General features: G+C 37.3%; 1 protein-coding gene across 1 annotated transcript in view; it reads left to right on the top strand.

Annotated features, from left to right (window-relative positions):
* RXFP2 (relaxin family peptide receptor 2) overlaps positions 1-19,974 on the top strand; it is a gene marked incomplete at its 5' end in the record, with an annotated part of 96,790 nt that overhangs the window by 22,736 nt on the left and 54,080 nt on the right. The window contains one exon of the mRNA XM_082435345.1: positions 19,749-19,895. Within this exon, the coding sequence (XP_082291471.1) occupies positions 19,749-19,895 (147 nt within the window). The remainder of the gene's footprint in view (positions 1-19,748; positions 19,896-19,974) is intronic.

Genomic DNA, 19,974 nt, shown 5'->3' with positions numbered 1-19,974 from the left:
GTCTACAGAGTGCAAGTAAGTCTGCTACCATTGCTGAAAAGGTTACTCAAAATATCAGTCTTACTGAATGACAAGTTAATGATGTAATCTCATGAAGAAAGGCTAACATAATTATAATCACAAATACTTAGCTGGTATAGCTGAATATCTAATGTTTTACTATAACTTCGTATATGGAGGCTATTCAAGTGAACATTGCCATTGTTGGCCTAATATCATGAGCGTGGGATTCTTATATTTATTATTCTATAATTTATCTTTTTGGGGAAAAATCTTATCTATTAATATAATTCCTTCATTGACTATCCTATGTCCTTTCCCTCAAAACAGAAAGTGATACTAAACAGCTAATGAATAGGTTTTGTGAATGAAAGACTAGAGACTGTGGAAATAAGAGGCATTTAACAAGCCTATACAGTGTGAGTGTTTAGCAAATATCTTGATTGAAAATACTGATTTAGCAAGATAGTAAATTATAGCTTATATGAAAAACAATCACACACTTCTGAAAGTGAGTTAATATCAGGGTTTTCTGACCATATTTAAATTATGTTCTGGATTTCAGAACTTTATATGTAACAATGGCTTCTAAGATGTGAATAAAAGTTACAGTAGAGGCTAAGAAAATGCCCCTACCTCTCCGCCAACCCCGCCCCCCCCACTATTAAACTAGGTAATTAGTCCTTTCAGTAAATAAATTCCCTTGAATTAGCGAGAATTATATTGAATTATGCTATTTATTAAATACTATATTTATATGAGCTTTTATACTGTTATTGCCAAAACTATGAGTGCTACCCACAGGAGATTGGAATGAAGGAATAAACTGATTCAGGCAAGGATCAATAAAATACACTTGTGCAAATTTGAAGTTAATATCCAGGGATGAATCAGTTTGTACAAGTCTTCCTCTCAGCTCTGCATGAAACACTCTCTGGAGCTTCCTTGCCAACTGTGTCTCCAAGGAAAGAGTAAATCCATTCACCCTTATTTAAACACATATATTATATCCTTGTGTACATTTCAACCATTTGTGTTTCAGTTCAAAATGCTGGATACTCATACTAAGTAAATCAAAGTTAAAACATATTAAATGAAACACGTTTCAGTACTTGCACTCTCCGTCTTTGGAAACCAATAATGAATGAGCCTAACATGTTCTTAACTATTATTTATAATTATGGAGTTCTGAATTTTTCATGTTAATATTTCAAAGATTAACTTTGAAAAGCTTAACACAAAGGGATGGTGATTCAGCTTTTTAACAATTTAAATCTGTTTCTAAGGCTTAATATTCACGAAGAAGTCGAAATTAAGTTCTTTGAAATCCTGGCATTTCTTCTTTCTCCAAAAATTGTGTTTTCATGGAGTATATATTTAAACTTCAAATAGACTTGTGATGGGCAATTCATGGTATTTAATTGCACTTAAAAATTCATGCTCAAAGTTTCAGTGCCAGAAACTAGCACCCATCATCTTGTTAGTAGAACACAAAATGTAAGAAAAACTGATCACTCTGAATTTTTTTTTACATGAACTAAGGCAAATTTTATCTAAAAAGACCTCGAGGTTAATGAAGAAAAAAAAGTGCTTGAAATATAAGAAAAAACCTTGAAATACTTCTTTTCATTGTTTTTCCTTTATTTTCTTTGTTGCTCTCTCTTTTGGTTTGAAAAATAAGATGAGAACACATCTAGATGTATCTGGAAAAAGTCTTAGGGAATTTAGCTCACTTCTTAAAAGAGAAAAGAACTAACTACATTATGTGATAAATAAAATATTTTCTATTTGAAATTACCTTTGAATCTTTATTCTATCAAAGGCTGAAATGAAAGAAAGAGCAATGAAAACCCCATCTCTTATGATTTGTGATGACAATAGCTATTTGTCACAGGATAGTTTTTCAGTGTTGTTTCAGTGTTATTATGATTAATAACAACATATAAGAGAATCTGTATCATTCCCTTACAAAATCCTATGTCCAAATCAGAACTACAAAATGTTTCATATGTCTACATAGACATTTCTCAGAATTTCATAGACAACGAAATTCTACAATGTCCTTTTGTAGACTCTTTATCATTACACTAGGATCAACTGAATCCTACAACCAAAGTCCCTTTCTATACTTTAACTTGCACTAACTATGCTGTTTTAAAAGCTGCTTTCAGGATGTAAGAACTGAATTATAATTAATATTTTCTAATAGGTATGCAACATGGGATTGAAAGCAAGAATAAAATTATCCATTTTAAAAAAAGAATATGATTATACAGGGAGTAAATGAACTTTAAGATATTGTGTGATGTCTTACAGTAAGTAACTATTAAACACAGGGCTGTATATTTAATTATTACTTTCTGTATGTCATTTGAAAACATTTAAGTGAATTTGAATGGAAGTAGGAGTTCTTCATGTATTTGCCAGTGAGTAGTTTTTTTGTCACTTTTTTATTGCATGAAAAATATGCTTGAAAAGAGTTTCATCACCTTTTCAGTGTAAATCTATATCCCTTTCTATTTGAGAATTTCTGTATACGTTTGGATTTAAATTAAGAGCAAATTGTACTACATGCTCTAAGGGGAACATATTTTTAGAGTGATTTTAAAAAATGTTTCTTACCTAATAATACCAGAGTCTTATATATGTCTCTCTGTACGTACTATAATGAGTTAATGACCAAGAATACAATTGTAGATTTAAAATAAAATGAAACCAAAAAAGAAAGAATGAAAAAGATAGGCTGCATAGTGACAAAGACCGTCTCCTCTCGTGCCAGTAAAGTTCTAGCTGTTGAGCATGCTCAGACACAGGGGAGGCACTGAAGTTACTATATCAGAACTCCTTCTGAGGTTAAGGAGCATACATCTAATAACTCAATTGCTGTGAACCCGTTGTTATTTTTCTGGTATTAAGCGTCTCTTCAGCCGCAGATTGATTGCAATGTTCCTTCTACTTCATTTCATCGTTCTGATGGATGTCAAAGGTAAGGCTACTGCTTTCTTGCTTGAATGAGTGCAATTCCAAAAGAACAGAATACTTCTACTTGGTTCTATCATATTTATGATACACTCATTGCAGTGTTTGATAAACAGACATCCAGTTTGCATTGTCATTATCACTAGTTGCCTATAGTCCCATCCTAGCAATTTCTAGATGCAACAAATTTTTCATGGAAACTTGCCTTTAAATGTTGTTAAAATTGTAATAAGATAGCTTTAAAAAACAATGTTGAAGGAATCAATTATAATGGAGAAATTTTTTTTAGTATTTGAAAAAATGTATGACAATTAATAACTTAAAATTTTGCCTTATGAAATTTCAACCTGTTGAAATCTGTTCATAAATTTTATATAATTGTTAGTTGCTATGTTTCATTGTTAACATAGTTAAACTGGGAACTGCAAAGCCAAAGACAAATCTAAAAATCAGTATCTCTCCCTAAGAGAAAACCTATGTAAAATAAAATAATTAAAAATGGACAAAAGTTACCTATTCATATAATTCTATTTTCTGTTTTTTATTTTTAAACTTTTCATTTTAGCCAAACTGCTCATTTTCAAGTTGGCAGTATTTTTATTGTAAAGCTGAAAAAAAAAAATTTAATCTTCCCCTGGTTTTAAAGAAAAATATAGACTTGTTTTGTTATGAGCGTGTACACTTGTAAATAATCTATTCATCATACCCAAGGCACATTGGGTTTATTATTATTATTTTAAAATGTATTTAAGTTCATAGTCTTTCTTAAAAACTTTTGATAAACCTCTGAGACTAAAGTTAGAATTCAAAATTATTTTTCTTTTCTGAGAAATTCGTTTTAGGTTTTTAAAATGTTTAATTTTATTAAATGAAGTCAACTGAATATTTTAAATATTGAAATAAAATGCAGTATTTATGAGCAGTTATTTAAGAACTTCTAACAGATAAAAGATTTTTTAATATTTAAGTTATAGTTTGAATTTGAAATACTAAAACTTTGTTTCAGATTATTTTAAAATATTTGAATACATGTAACATGATTTTTGTCTTATATTTTAATCTTTCTTACATGAAAAGTGTTATCTAAGGAGAAACGATATATGAACTCATTTTGCATGTAATACAGTTGTAGAAAGCAGTCTACTCTTTTTTTTTTAAATCTTTTATTTATTTATTTATTTATTTATTTATTTATTTTTGACTGTGTTGGGTCTTCGTTTCTGTGCGAGGGCTTTCTCCAGTTGCGGCAAGCGGGGGCCACTCTTCATCGCGGTGCGCGGGCCTCTCACTATCGCGGCCTCTCTTGTTGCGGAGCACAGGCTCCAGACGCGCAGGCTCAGTAGTTGTGGCTCACGGGCCCAGTTGCTCCGTGGCATGTGGGATCTTCCCAGACCAGGGCTCGAACCCGTGTCCCCTGCATTAGCAGGCAGATTCTCAACCACTGCGCCACCAGGGAAGCCAGAAAGCAGTCTACTCTTGATATAAGGTCTTCTTCCCTCAGAAGTTCATGCCCTATGCACATTTATAATATTCAATTTTTTATGATTTTTAAGGACAGACAGTTAAAAAATAGGTTATTGGATTCAACACACTTCATAGAGGTTATCTATGCCCTTAAAAAATTCTTTAATGTACAAGACTGTAACTATAGTTAACCAGTTTTAACTACTTTTGCTTATGGTAATGCATCTAATTGATTTGCCTTAGAAAAACAAAATCTTCATGAGAAGAAAAATATCTATTACTAAAATAATGTTTTAAGATTTACCACAATGTGTAATGGTGTTCTTTAAAAAAAGAAGGAAAGAAACTTTAAACATGATTTTTTTAATTTCTAAGTAAATGTCATATTTAAAATCCATAGTATCAATCTGATGTTTAATTGTAATTCCCTGGAAATTTTTACTTTCTAATTTTATATTATTTTCAATTGATAATTTATATTTAAAATCATTTATTTTCAAAGTTAGATATGTTAACCAATGCTTTGATATCTTATTCCTACTTATAAAAATAATAATAATTTGCTATATATATTAACAAAACTTCTTTCTTTGTCACAATAAAATTAGAGTTAAATTAGTTAAAGCAGTTAAAATTACACAGTTAAAGCAGTAAGGCTCTTTATCATAAACAAAGAAAAGTCATCTAGAATTATGTAAGAGTAAAAATTGCTTCTTAAATTTAAATGAATATTTGTGATAGATTCTTAGACCAGATCTAAACAAAGGGAAAAGTTAACAATTATATGATTGTCTTTTCTCTTCTGGCCATGATCACCCTTGCATGCCTAATGAATAAATGATACAACCATCTTAAGCTACAGACATTAATTGATAAGTAAAGGTAACATGTCTTATTATCACTTTTTTCATGTATTTTATCATCCATTTATTCACTGGGTGTCCTTGTTAACCAGCTTCAAACTCCCTCCAAAAAAAAGTTTTTTATGGACTAATTATGAACAATATTGCAAACCAAAAAACATGGGCTTATATGGGAAACTGAAAGCGTGAAGTATTGAGAATGCTACTGGATAACTACCAGTTGCTACTTACTCAAATAATTTGCTAACCTTGATAAAGGTAGTCATCAAAAGCGGGGCTAGAGCAGCATTTGGACGTGAACAGTATTTGACTGCCCCCTAATGGACTAGTTCAAATCTCATCTTGGTCCTTTCTCAGTAACGTCAGTTCGACTTGGATGCTGTGACTTAAGAAAACGTTTCTGAACTAAATTTTAATTTCACACAATTATATCCATGCTGCCGATAGCTGTGAAAATCAATTATATTGCAAGACAGTCATACTGAGAGGCTAAAGCAGCACCACTAATGAAAAAGAAACTCACCTGCTTCAGGGCTGAATGGAGCCTGCTGTGAGGGAAGAGGAAAAATATCAGAAACCCAGAAGTTAAGGCCATTTGAGATAAGTTATCTTTAAAGGCACTAACTAAATACATCTCACAACAGATGTTTATTCATTTGTTCATCTTACTGTGAATGAATATGACCAGATGCAATAAAAGTGTTTTAAGGACTCCCACTTGAAGTGACAAAATTGGCTGTCACCTGAATTTTAAAGACGAAAATGGGGATGTTGCTTCAAATAAACTGATGTTGAAAAATGGCACATTCGTCCTAAGAAATTGTGGCTTGAATAAAATTCAATTAACTAAGAATAGTTTTTGTGTACATAGTTATATGATGATAAATGCACAGACTTTTTAGGAGTATATATATGTTTGAGAACCCAAAACAGCTTGGTTTCCTTGTTTGGTAAAAATGTAACTTACCATTCATCAGGCAAAATGAATGTGCTTGGTTTATATAAGAAATCATAGTGGAGGGCTTCCCTGGTGGTGCAGTGGTTAAGAGTCCGCCTGCCAGTGCGGAGGACATGGGTTCGAGCCCTGGTCGGGGAAGAGCCCACATGCTGCAGAGCAACTAAGCCCGTGCGCCACAACTCCTGAGCCTGCGCTCTAGAGCCTGTGTGCCACAAGTACTGAGCCTGCACGCCACAACTACCGAAGCCTGTGCACCTAGAGCCCATGCTCCGCAACGGGAGAAGCCACTGCAATAAGAAGCCCGCGCACTGCAACGAGGGGTGGCCCCTGCTCGCCACAACTAGAAAAAGCCCATTCACAGCAACGAAGATCCACCACAGCCAAAAATTAATTAATTAATTAAAAAGAAATCATAGTGGAATTAGAGGAAACATTTTAAAGTGCTTTGTTCACACGCATCAATTCTTCATCCCTATAATTCTAGATGTTGTGTATGTATAGAAAAAAACTAAGCTTGCAATAAATATTGTTCTCATCAGTGGTATATCACTTTCTTTTTTGTTTTTTGCCCAGGGAAGTTCTGTGTTAATAGAATATGTTTGATAAGGGGAAGATAATGTTATCTCCCAGTTCCCCAGGTATGAATTCTTTCTTTTTTGGAGGCCTGGACATTTTCATGAAGTTGGAGGGATTTTTCTCCTGCACATGTCTCCCTATGAGTGGTCTCAGAATTGCCTCAACAGAGTCCATTGGAGTGTTCAGTTCTGAGCCGTAGTTTATGAGTATCTCAGGGATTTTACCTTGTGGGTGATCCAGTTCCAAATCTCATGCTCAGTTTGCAGAGATACCACCACTGCTTTCCCTACTGGCCATGGGCAAGGGGCAATATTCAAATCACAACCTCAGGTGGTCAGCAGAGGCATTTCATCCCCCATACATTGTTCGGGGCTCTGTCCCAGCAGGGAGCTTCATGTAGGTCCCAGCCTCTGCTGGTCAGGCTGCATTCAGCCACTTTCTCAAACAGGCATGGGAGCCAGATCTAACTGCTCATCCAGTCTAGGCTCCTGTCAACCAAGTGGGCTTAGCTCCTCTCACAACAGCAGCTTTTTCTCTGTTCATGTTCTGTGGAGATTCTCTCTTCAATAAACTAAATGTTTCAGTGAAAAAACATAGTAACAGTCTTCTCTATCTTTGGAAAACTAAATGTTGTGGGAAGCATATTCAGAATTTGCTCACAATAGATCATCTTTGACCCAAAGCTCAGAAAAGAAGGTAGTTTTTAATTCTTCAGATTTTGCTTAATCAGAGATTGGACATGAAAGGGCATACACACCAGAGATTTGAAATCATGAAGTAGAGTGTTACACAGCGGAAGGGGTTAGGATAGGAGAGGTAGCAGAGTGGCAAGGATGCTAGATTTAGGGGTGAGCCGACCTGTGTTCAAGTCACAGCCCTGATCCTCTGAAGCCTTTGACCTTCAGCATACCAGAGAACCTCTCAGCCATAGCCAAACATCGGTGCAATTATTGAATTGCTAAGAATCACTTGTGATGATGGTAAAGAAATAGATTCTAGGACTCTAGCCCCCTCATAGATTTGATAAGTCTAGGGTGGGGTGTGGGACTCTGTACATTTAAGAAGCATTCTAGGTGGTCTGATGAATCTGCCTCATAGGTCACACCTCTGGAAACACTGGTATTGCAGTTAGCACATCAAAATATGAGTAGGCTTTTTTTTCTGTAAGGGATGCTAATTCCTTGTTATACTCTTTGTGCATACCAGGATTGCTAATTGGATTCACTTGGATTATTTGACATGTTAATACTACCTGAAAAGTCTTCTTTTTTCAATTTTGGGGGTTATAGGGACAAATTAAGTATTCGGCAAGGGAATAGCTGATCTAATGATCAATATACTGACTCAATGGACAGTAAAATTCAAAAAAGTATAATTAATACACAAGTTTAGCTATAAAGTAGTCCTGATGCTAATTACCACTCCCTCCTTAAGAAATAAGAAATTAGTAAACCAATGACACAATGGTTTTGCTGAGTACACAAGAAATTGAAGATAATACAAACAGATGGAGAGATATACCATGTTCTTGGATTGGAAGAATCAACACTGTGAAAATGACTACTACCCAAAGCAATCTACAGATTCAATGCAATCCTTATCAAACTACCACTGGCATTTTTCACAGAACTAGAACCAAAAATTTCACAATTTGTATGGAAACACAAAAGACCCCGAATAGCCAAAGCAATATTGAGAAAGAAAAATGGAACTGGAGGAATCAGGCTCCCAGACTTCAGACTATATTACAAAGCTACCATAATCAAGACAGTATGGTACTGGCACAAAAACAGAAATATAAATCAATGGAACAGGATAGAAAGCCCAGAGATAAACCCACGCACATATGGTCACCTTTTTTTGACAAAGGAGGCAAGAATATACAATGGAGAAAAGACAGCCTCTTCAGTAAATGGTGCTGGGAAAACTGGACAGCTACATGTAAAAGAATGAAATTAGAACACTCCCTAGCACCATACACAAAAATAAACTCAAAATGGATTAAAGACCTAAATGTAAGGCCAGGCACTATAAAACTCTTAGAGGAAAACATAGGCAGAACACTCATGTGACATAGATCACAGCAAGATCCTTTTTGACCCACCTCCTAGAGAAATGGAAATAAAAACAAAAATAAACAAATGGGACCTAATGAAACTTAAAAGCTTTTGCACAGCAAAGGAAAACAACACGAAAAGACAACCCGCAGAATGGGAGAAAATATTTGCAAATGAAGCAACTGACAAAGGATTAATCTCCAAAATTTACAAGCAGCTCAATATCGAAAAAATAGCCCAGTCCAAAAATGGGCAGAAGACCTAAATAGACATTTCTCCAAAAAAGATATACAGATTGCCAACAAACACATGAAAGATTGCTCAACATCACTAATTATTAGAGAAATGCAAATCAAAACTACAATGAGATATCACCTCACACCAGTCAGAATGACCATCATCAAAAAATCTACAAACAGTAAATGCTAGAGAGGGTGTGGAGAAAAGGGAACCCTCTTGCACTGTTGGTGGGAATGTAAATTGATACAGCCACTATGGAGAAGAGGATGGAGGTTCCTTAAAAAACAAAAATAGAACTACCATACGACCCAGCAATCCCACTACTGGGTATATATGCTGAGAAAACCATAATTCAAAAAGAGTCATGTACCACAATGTTCATTGCAGCTCTATTTACAATAGCCAAGACATGGAAGCAACCTAAGTGTCCATCGACAGATGAATGAATAAAGAAGATGTGACACATATATACAATGGAATATTACTCAGCCATAAAAGAAACAAAATTGAGTCATTTTTAGTGAGGTGGATGGACCTAGGGTCTGTCATATAGAGTGAAGTAAGTCAGAAAGAGAAAAACAAATACCGTATGCTAACACATATATATGGAATAGAAAAAAAAAAAAAGTGGTTCTGATGAACCTAGGGACAGGACAGGAATAAAGACGCAGATGTAGAGAATGGACTTGAGGACACAGGGAGTGGGAAGGGTAAGGTGGGACGAAGTGAGAGAGTGGCATGGACATATATACATTATCAAATGTAAAAATAGATAGCTAGTGGGAAGCAGCCACATAGCACAGGGAGATCAGCTCCGTGCTTTGTGTCCACGTAGAGGGGTGGGATAGGGAGGGTGGGAGGGACACTCAAGAGGGAGGAGATATGGGGATATATGTATATGTACAGCTGATTCACTTTGTTATAAAGCAGAAACTAACACACCATTGTAAAGCAATTATACTCCAATAAAGATGTTAAAAAAAAAAAGTAAAGGAGAACTGCTCACTGGCTATGCTTGATCTGAAATCACTTTGAATGACTTTTTGTTCATTTTCAATACTATATAGTATACCATTGATAAATATACCACAATTTTTATCCACTTTATTTTTTTCAAGGACGTTTGTATTGTTTCCAGTTTGGGGCTATTATAAATAATGCTTCTGTGAATATTGCTGTCTGTCTTGAGTCTCTTGGTGCACATGTGCATGCATTTCTATGGGCATGTACCGAGAACTAAAACTGCTGACTCATAAGGTTCGCAATCGTCAAGTTTAGTAGATAATGACAAACTGTTTTCCAAAGCAGTTGTTCCAGTTAACACTTCTATCAGTGCAGGAGAGTTTGCATAGCTTGACATTCTCACTAGTGTATTATTGGTAGTTTTTTAAATCATACGTAACCATACTGGTCATTTGTTTTTGCATATAGTAATTTGCATTTCCCTGACTACTAATTAGATTTATGCCTTTTCAGATGTTTTTGGCCATTTGGATATCCTCTTTTGTTTAGTGTCTGTTCAAGTCTCTCGCCCATTTTTCTATTTACTGTTTATCTTTTCCTTATTAATTTGTAGGACTGACCTCTCTCTCTCTTTCTCTCTCTCCTAATTACAAAACTTTTTGCAAACATCTTCTACTCTGAGGTTTGCCACTACATATTCTTAATGGTGACTTTGTTTTATTTTTATTTTTGGGTTAACAGAAGTTCTGAATTTTAATATAGTCTAATTTAGCTATCTTTTATGATTAATGCTTTCATTTTTTGTTTTGTTTTGTTTTTTCCCTTAAAATCCTACCCTAAAGTGATAAGTCTTTTCTCCTATATTATCTTCCAGAAACTATTGTTTCACCTTTAATCTTTAGATCCATAATCTACTTAGAGGTGACTAACCCCCATTACTGCTCTGCAGTGCCACTTGGTCCTAAATCAAATGTCCGTGTGTATCTGTATTTTTCTGAACTTTCTGAATTATTGTATCATTATCATAAGTCCTGATATACAGGTAAACAGTTCTCTCACCTTGTGTTCCTTTTTCAAGACACAGCTAGTTCCTCCCGTCCTTTATCGTCACCATATGCCTTGGAGAAACAGCTTCTCCGTTTCTACGCACACATACATATACATGTACACTCCTGGATTCTTATTGGAATTGCTGTGAACCCATAGATCAATTTGAGAAAAGAATTAACTCCATTTATTTAGGTCTTTTTTTAAAAATGTCAGCTTTTCAATTATTTATGTATAAAGCTGTTTTTAAAAAAATATTTATTTATTTTTATTTATTTATTTTCTTTATTTTTTTGGCCGTGTCGGGTCTTAGTTGCGGCACATGGGATCTTCGTTGTGGCGCTTGGGCTTCTCTCTAGTTGTGGTGTGCAGATTTTCTCTCTAGTCGTGGCACGTGGGCTCCAGGGCACATAGGCTCTGTAGTTTGCGGCACACGGCTGTCTCATTGAGGCACGCGAGCTCAGTAGTTGTGGCACGCAGGGTTAGTTGCCCCGGCGGCATGTGGGATCTTAGTTCCCCGACCAGGGATCGAACCCGCGTCCCCTGCACTGGAAGGTGGATTCTTTACCATTGGACCCCCAGGGAATTCCCCAGTTTGAGAGAATTAACTCCATTTATTTAGGTCTTTAATGTCTATCAATAATTTTATATACTTTACATAAATGTCTTGCAGGCTTTTGTTCAATGTATTCCTAAATATGACACAGTTGATGCTATAGTAAAAGTATTTTTTAAACATTTCACTTTCTAATTGTTTGTAGATGATATATAGAAATTAAATTGATTTTACAGAAACCTTGATAAACTCTATAGCACTAATAATTTATTATTTTGGATTTTTTATGTTCACCCTCATATCATTCATGAATAATGACAGTTTTATTTCTCGCAACTTGTATATGATTGATTTGCTTGCCTTGCCTCATTATATTTGCTAAGTCCTCCACGACAGCCTTGAAAAGATGCAGTAATGATGGACATCACTGCCCTGATCCCAACCTCAAACTAAACGTCTTCAAAAAGTTACCATTAAGTATATTATATGCTATGGGTTTTTATTATAGAATATTTAAATATTTTATATAGAATATTCTAAAAATAGAATGTTTTCTATTTTTAGTTTGCATAGTTATTTTAAAGTCAGGATCAGATCGTTTCCTCTCTGGAGCCTCTGTTGTAAGCAAAGTTAAAGACAAGTGACAAACTGGGAGAAAATATTTGTGAGTTATAGAACAGAGGGCTAACTGCCCTGAAGAATTCTGGTCAACTTTGCCAGATTTGGTTTTCTCACACATAGTTCCAAACACTGTGTTCCAGGCCACTGCTGTCAGGAATGAAAGTTTCAGCAGTCCGTGAGCAAAAATAAGTTAGTTTTTTTGTAAAGCTAAATGTATTCCTTTCAAGGGATTGTCTTTTCTTCTGTGCATATATTCTCTCAAATTTTTAGCAATAAAATACTGTTTTTCTTATAATCATTATTATAATAGTGGTAATTTAGGTTTTTTTAATGTTCTTGTTTGACAAACTGAAATACTAGTAACTCTTTGCAGGTCCCTCTAAATTCTCTAATTGATTTGATTCTGACCCAATGCATATCAGTGACATTCAGGATATTGACAAAGAATAAAAGAGCCAATACATTAAGGAGATGGGTGGGAATAGAGACAGGGCCTTTAGAGAGCGTGGAGAAGAAGGACGTAAACCAGGGCAGTGAGACATCACAAAGCCAAGGGAGAAAAGGTTTCAACCTGGTGACTGTGGTTGGCTGTGTCATATGCTGCAGAGAACGAAGTAAAATGAAGACTATAAAATATGTCTGGTGTTAGTAACAAAGAGGACATGAGTGATTCCAGTGGGAAGAATTTCAGTGGAGCAGCAAGGCCAAGACTGAATGCTGTGAACTGAAGAAAGAAAGGGTGGTGAGGAAGTGGAAACATTGGCTAGTATGATTTTTCTGAGAAATTTAACTTTGAAGAGAGAAGGGTGTCTCAGTTCCAGTGTGACTATAATAGGATTTGGGTTGGTTAGTTGATTGGTTGGTTGGTTGGTTGCTTGCTTGCTTGCTTGACTGGTTAGTTGGTTGATTGATTTGTTTGTTTTGAAGATGGGAGATGATTGAATAAGATTAGTGTGAACAGAAAAACCAGTGGAGAGACAGGAATATTGGAAATACAGGAGAGAAAGGAGATAATGGAGAGAGATTCTGAGAAGAGGCGATGAAGTGGAATATAGAACACAGACGGGAGGCTTTCGCACGGGCAGGAAGGGAGCCCATCAACCTTTGTGCATCATAAAATAAGCATCCGGGGCCTCAGCCTTGTACTGTGTAGCCACAGCTCAGCACTAGCAGCTGTGTGAACAGTGCCCCATACTTGTGCGAGGTACATCCTGCCCAGTCATATGCAGCAGCCTAGGATACAGGTAAATATGTAAGGTGATTTGACTAGAATTTGAGAGAATTACCACCAAGAAGAACAGCCAGTGAAAGTCCCTCGAGAGAGAGCAGTCAACCACTCAGAGAGGAATTGGAAGAGAGAGACGTGAAAGGAAAAAGCTATCATCTTCTCTCCTCTCCACATTTCCCATGCCAAGTTTCTGTCAGGTTTCACCCTGTCTGTTTCATAATCACCCTTTCCATGTTGTTCTTCCCTTCATCCACCACAGTGTTCATTCTCTGAGTTCATTGTACACAGGCAGATTTTAGGAAGAAGCCAGTCTTTCAAACTCATGGCAGAACAAGATAGGAATTTAAATACTAAAAGACAAGATATGAACCTAAAAGAATGCATCCCTTAAAATGAAGCTTAAGCAGTTTACTGGTCAGTAGAAGAGATGTTTTGGGAAGAGAAATCTTTCTTGTGCCTGCATATACCTTAGAACCCACCAAGAACCATGGTGTTCAGTTTGTGACCCACATAAAAGCACCCAGCCAAGGGGGACATAGGATGGAAATCCATCCCTGGTGAGGATGATGTTGGCAGTTTAAAATTCTTTTTTTTTTCCGATTTAAATCAACACGTATTGAACCTATACTGTGTCCCACATAGTTAAGCAGCATTTCCCCAAATCTGTCCAAACATTGGGCAGTAGTCTGAGGAGGGAGATGGGGTGATGGTTTCTGCAGAAAATCTGTGAGTGGGATCCTGAAGGCATTCACCAGTCAGAGGTGGTGGGCTTGTCTCAGAAGAACACTGCAGAAAATAGGGGCTTAGAGAAACTCAGCTAAGGTAGGAATCTTTGAAATGGGAGGAAGTTGGGGTGAATGTGTGCATGCAACTGGATCTGAATTCTACACATGCTGACTGATATGGCCACACAATATTGTCAGAGCTGGGAGGACTGAACAGTAGCATAAAGGGACAAGATTTCTAACTTCAAAAAACAACCACCGAGAGGGTAATTTCTCTCCACTCACCTTAACATAACCACTTTTTAAGGCAGACTTTACTAGTTTCCTTCAAACAAATAATAAATTGGGTGCCCTAGAAAGGTGAGGTTTTAGTGGCGCTCAGACTCTTCCCAGAAGGAGGGGGGCGTCCAGTAGGTGGACTCAGTGAATGACCTGGATTCACCTTTGCTTCACTGAGTAGCGCTGCTGCCCCTCTTGGAGATCCTGCCACCTGAGCTCCGGGTGGGAATGGACGTTGTCTGCCTTGTTGAGGTAGCACGTAGTACGCACTCAGCTAAAATTTCCTAGATGTTAAATGAATGTTTCTTCCTGTGCTGCAGTAACTGGCTCTTTAGAGTAAATGGCAGAGGCTCCCCTGCATCCGAACTGGATTGAACTCCACTAGGATCAGTGCACGCTGGGAAATGGCCTCACTGGCTAGGATCCTCTGGGCTCCCTGTGGGTGGTGGGACCTTCATCCCTGGCAGGGCTGTGGAGAGAGTCTCAGCCAGAAAACCAGGCTGAGACGATAAAGGCTTTCTGCAGCTTCATGCAGGACAAGCATTGGCAGAGAATCAGAGAAAGCGGAGAGGGTCTTGCTCACCTCCATCGATTCTCAAACTGAGCACCTGTAAGATCATTCTCACCGGTAGTTTCCCAACAAGGAAGGGGTTTGTGGGCAACAAAGTATGTTCTTAGGCAGCGGTCAGTTGGTTTCCAAAAGCTATCAAGGAGTCATTTTAGAATCCCTTTGCACAGATATGTCCAGAACATTGACCAGAAGAGAGACGAGAAAGACCATGATGGAGAAATTTTCTTTCATATGTTCAGACCTCCTCTCAGCCGTGTGTTTGACACAGGTCCCTTAGAAACTGCTGCAGAAACTACTGGCACAGCTTGTATGTAGGCATCCTCCGTTTTTATAATCCCTGAGTTTCAGTAAAACTATCTCCACTTCCACAGATGGCAGGAAGAATAGACAGCATAATATGCTGTCTACAGATGGGTATTGATTCTTTTTCAGTATGCGCCAAATACAGCAAGGATTCTTAATCATTTTCTAAATTGTATAATAACCGAATGATAAATGATAAATACCTTGAAGACTAAAAAATACTTTCTCATCAAAATAAAAACATTACCCTGCAACTATGGGAATTCTACATTTTTTTTTTTTTTTTTTTTTTTTTTTTTAGGGTTTTGTTTTTTATCTTGAGGAGTGGATTTTTGCCATTTTATTAAAATCTTGTGCTGAACACGTTTATTTACTCCTTTCGATCTTTATTTTGGTAGTGTATATTTGACTTTTTTATTAGGGGTCCCAGAACCAGGAAGATCACTTTGGAGCTTCAAAAGAAATAAGTGATGTAGTCTCTATCCTCCAGGAGCTCAGAATTTGGTTATAGAGAGAATTTGTGTTGCACAAACCTGCCAGATGACGACCCAGAGTTCTACTATGGAAACATCAGTCTGCCCATCAGGAAACAAGGGTCTTTGTTAAACTCTGCTACTTAGCAAGTCACAAAACTCTCGCCAAGTCACTTAATTTATTTGAACTTCTGTTTCCTCATCATTAATGTTCCTTTGATGTCTGAAATTTGGTGGGGAATTCTACATTTTTAAAGGGGCTATTCCTTCAACTCTTCTTTTATTCCTAAATGACCCATTAATTCATTTGTTCATTAAAAAATTTTTATTGAGTACCAAGTAAGTACGAGGCACTAGGTTAGACAACTGGGATTTAGGATACGGAAGGCAAGGGGTAGGTATGGAATAGATTTTATTTATTTATTTTCCTTCCACATAAAATTTATACCTTGAGTTGTTTTCAGGAATATTCCATTCTGGGGTGAAAATGGAGAATTTTGGGAAATACAGTTGGTAGGTGCTGTTTGTACATGGGCAGTCTTTCTCCTCCGCTTCCTTCACCCGTACTTGCTAGGTGAAACCCATTTTTTCCCCCAGGGAAAAGGAAATAATCTTGATTCTTCTTGTCTGTGACACTTGACTGTTTGTCTCCCTCGCAGTGAGTCTGCATCTGAGAGGATGCACATTTAGTAGAGTCCAGCCCTCAGAGAACTCAAGGTTATCTTCATGATAAGACCCTATAATGGAAGACAGTATGCCACCTTCAAAGTATCTTACACAGCCTCAGTGTTCTGTTTCAAAATTGTCTTTAATCAAATGAGTAATCACCTCTTCTAGATCAATAAAAACTATTATTAGGAAGTTGTAAGGACATTTTTGTTGCTTAATCATTTACAACCCCTCTTCAGCTTTCAAAAGAGATTTGAGGCTGCTTAAAATAGAAACCATATATGTCACATGGCTTTTAAAATAGAATAACATGAAGAAGTTGGAGAAACTTTATTATAGTCCTATTATTTCTTTCATAGAAGTCATATAGAAAGATCATGCAATGCTAAGGCACAGCAACCTTCCATTAAAGTCCTGTTTTTTCACTTTGCATTGAAATTGCCTGTATGCCAACATTAACCAAGGGTCTACCGTGGGCCAGGCACTCTTCAGCACTTCACAAGCACTAACTTGTCTGGTTCCTGGGATATTATCATTACCCCTATTTTAAATATGAGAAAACTAAAGTTTGAAGAGGTTAAGCAGCTTGCTCGAAGTCACACAGCTTGGGAGTGGCAGAGAGAGTTACAATCTGGGTCTGATGGTCTCTAGAGGACTTCATTACTAATGAATATTTTAAAATAGTGGGTCCCATGCCATTAGTGGCCCGTGAGATCAACTTAGTGACTTGTGATGCCTTTTCAACTGAATAAGATAGAATAGAGCAATGATCAGAGTTCATCCACTGTAGTAAAAGGTAAGTAATATTTCCAGAAATTTTGCTTTCTGTGTGTGTGAGTTTGTATACCAGACTGTGATGTGATACCAAATTTACTTCTAACTGTGAGTTACTATTTTAAACAATTCTAAAGCTGCTACACTAAGAAATACTGACCCTTATTCATGTTCCAAACACAGGAGGACAGCTAGTTTTTGTAAATCCGCCCTCTGTAGAAATCTTTATAGGAAGTTAAGAGATTTTAAAATCTGTGACTCAGCATGCCTCTCCCTGTGTGAATAGGCTTAACAAGCCAAACCCCAGAGCCACACGGCAGAGAGTTTTCCTAAAATAGTCAGACCTGACTGGTCTTACGCCCAATTGCTCATAGTAAATCATTCATCGACCACTGCAGCAGAAGCAGAGAAAACAGTTCTTGCTTTTGTAAAAACAAAAATCCAGTGGGTACAAAAGAATCCGAGGGCCACACTGGCCGCTCAGGGAAGGCCTAGTGGATGCAGCAGCAGCTTCCGTGGGAGAACGGACACTGCTTCATCTTCTGTCCCCAGGAGAGGGCCAGATGCTGCGCTTTTGTGTGTTTGCTGGATCTTGAGGGTCGTCATGACTAAAGGACTAAAGCTCAAAAAATCAAATAACCTACTCATCCTCTCTAACAATATCACTAAAAGCTTGGCATGCACCGTAACTCAGACATAGCTTTAGTGCCTGTAGCAAACCCCTGCCCTTTTACAAACGGCATGATTCGTTAAACAAGGAAGGCCAGCAGCCTTCACCGACTTTAGGAGAGCCTGGTGATCCGTCTGGTGGGAGAACACCTCAGTGCAAGGCAGCATTTGCTTGGAGGGCCCAGACCTCGCCAGGGTGTTTTCCCAAGAACCAGAGTAGAAGTGCCTTCATATTCTCAGCCTTCATTCCTCATCTTTATGTGGGGATAATAACACCGACAACACAAAGTTGCTGTTAGGAGTAAGTGAAATAATTAGGAAACACCCAGCACGCAGTAGAAGATGCTCCTCGAAGGTTGATTCTCTGGTCCTCTGCAGTATTAAAAAGCCCCGTAACCCCCAACCCAAGAAAATTCCTGGCCATGATGCCACCTTCAGTGGTGCAGTTAGGAAAACTTTGCCAACAGCCCTCATTCCCTTCTATTAGTCATGATGAGTCTATACTGAGTAGACTACTACACTACTCTCTGCCTGAGTCTACACTCTCCTTAAATCTGTTTCTGTGAAGTTTCATCTTGCACTCCTTCCCCCCCCCCCACTCACATTTTATACCCTTGGCTCATTTATTTTGCAGCTGGAAGTTTGTACCTCTTAATCTCCCTCACCTATTTCTGTCCAACCCATACTCCCTTTTTTTAAAAAAAATACATGACTTCCAAATTTTTACTAGAGTATTTACAAAAACACCCACATCTCTTTATTTTCTGGAAAGTACTCTTTCAAAATTAAAAGAGTGTCTCTTGCATCTAAAATTCTGGAATTTCTTTGGTCATCCTATCCACAGATACAGTAACTTTGTAAATGTTAATTCTCTTTCCTTTCTGTGCTTTCTCATTCAACCCAGCAGTTGCTCAACTCTCATTCATTTTCTCTTACTTTCCCAGCACAAGAAGACTATTTTTAATTCATCCTCATAGAGGACTTACGCTCCTTGAAATGCGGGTTCCTGATTCCCCTGAGCAAGATGGTTAAAAATGGGCCTCTGGGGTCAGAGGGATGATTCAAATCTACCTGTGTGATTTTGCATTCAACTTCCCTAACCCTGAAATAGGAAGGATACTATCACCCACACATAGACTTGTTGAAGGAATAACTGAGATTAACCACTGTGCAAACTACCTGGCACACAGTAAGCCCAATGAGTGTTAGATGTTATTACTCAGTATTATCTCTCCTTTTTCCAGTACGGTTCTGGATTTCACTGTCATGCACACTTAAACTCTCCTTTTGCATGTGTATTTTCATTATGTCACCTCAAATCCTCCTTATAAACGATTAATAAGTAAATAAATCCACCTATTTGGTCCTGTTAGCTCATGGTTTTACCTTTTTGTTTCCAGGAGTGAACAGGTCTTTAATTTCATACAAAAGTAGGACAATTGCTTTGGTTTTGTTTACCGTTGCCTTCCTGAAGCAAATTCAAAGTGAGCCTTGATTCCACTCTTGGTGTAACTGGTGTTTGGCATGATTGTGATTATTTTAAATGTTATGAACATTAAATATTATTTTAAATATTATGAACATTTTTCAGAGAAACTGTACACTAAGAATAACGCCAGACAAACTCAACTCATAGCGTTTTGTGAAAATTAAATGGGATAACACAAAAAGAATTTGGCCATATTAACAATTTCTTCCCATTACGTAAGACTTCTATCCCCTCTTTCACATAGATTTTGCACTGACCGAAGGAAGTACAATCACTCCTTTGTGCCCAAAAGGATATTTTCCCTGTGGGAACCTGACCCAGTGCTTACCCCGTGCGTTTCACTGTGACGGCGTGGACGACTGCGGGAACGGAGCTGACGAGGAGAACTGTGGTGAGTCCTGGGCTCGGCTCCATACGGACACCACCCCTTGTGAACCTCCAAAAACTGGGGGTGGATCGAATGCTAATGG

This window comes from Balaenoptera physalus, assembly GCF_965194825.1.
Source record: "Balaenoptera physalus genome assembly, chromosome: 18".
In the NCBI taxonomy this organism is placed as follows: domain Eukaryota; kingdom Metazoa; phylum Chordata; class Mammalia; order Artiodactyla; family Balaenopteridae; genus Balaenoptera; species Balaenoptera physalus.
Note: the sequence above shows the minus strand (reverse complement) of the source record. Positions and strands in the feature narration are given on the sequence as shown.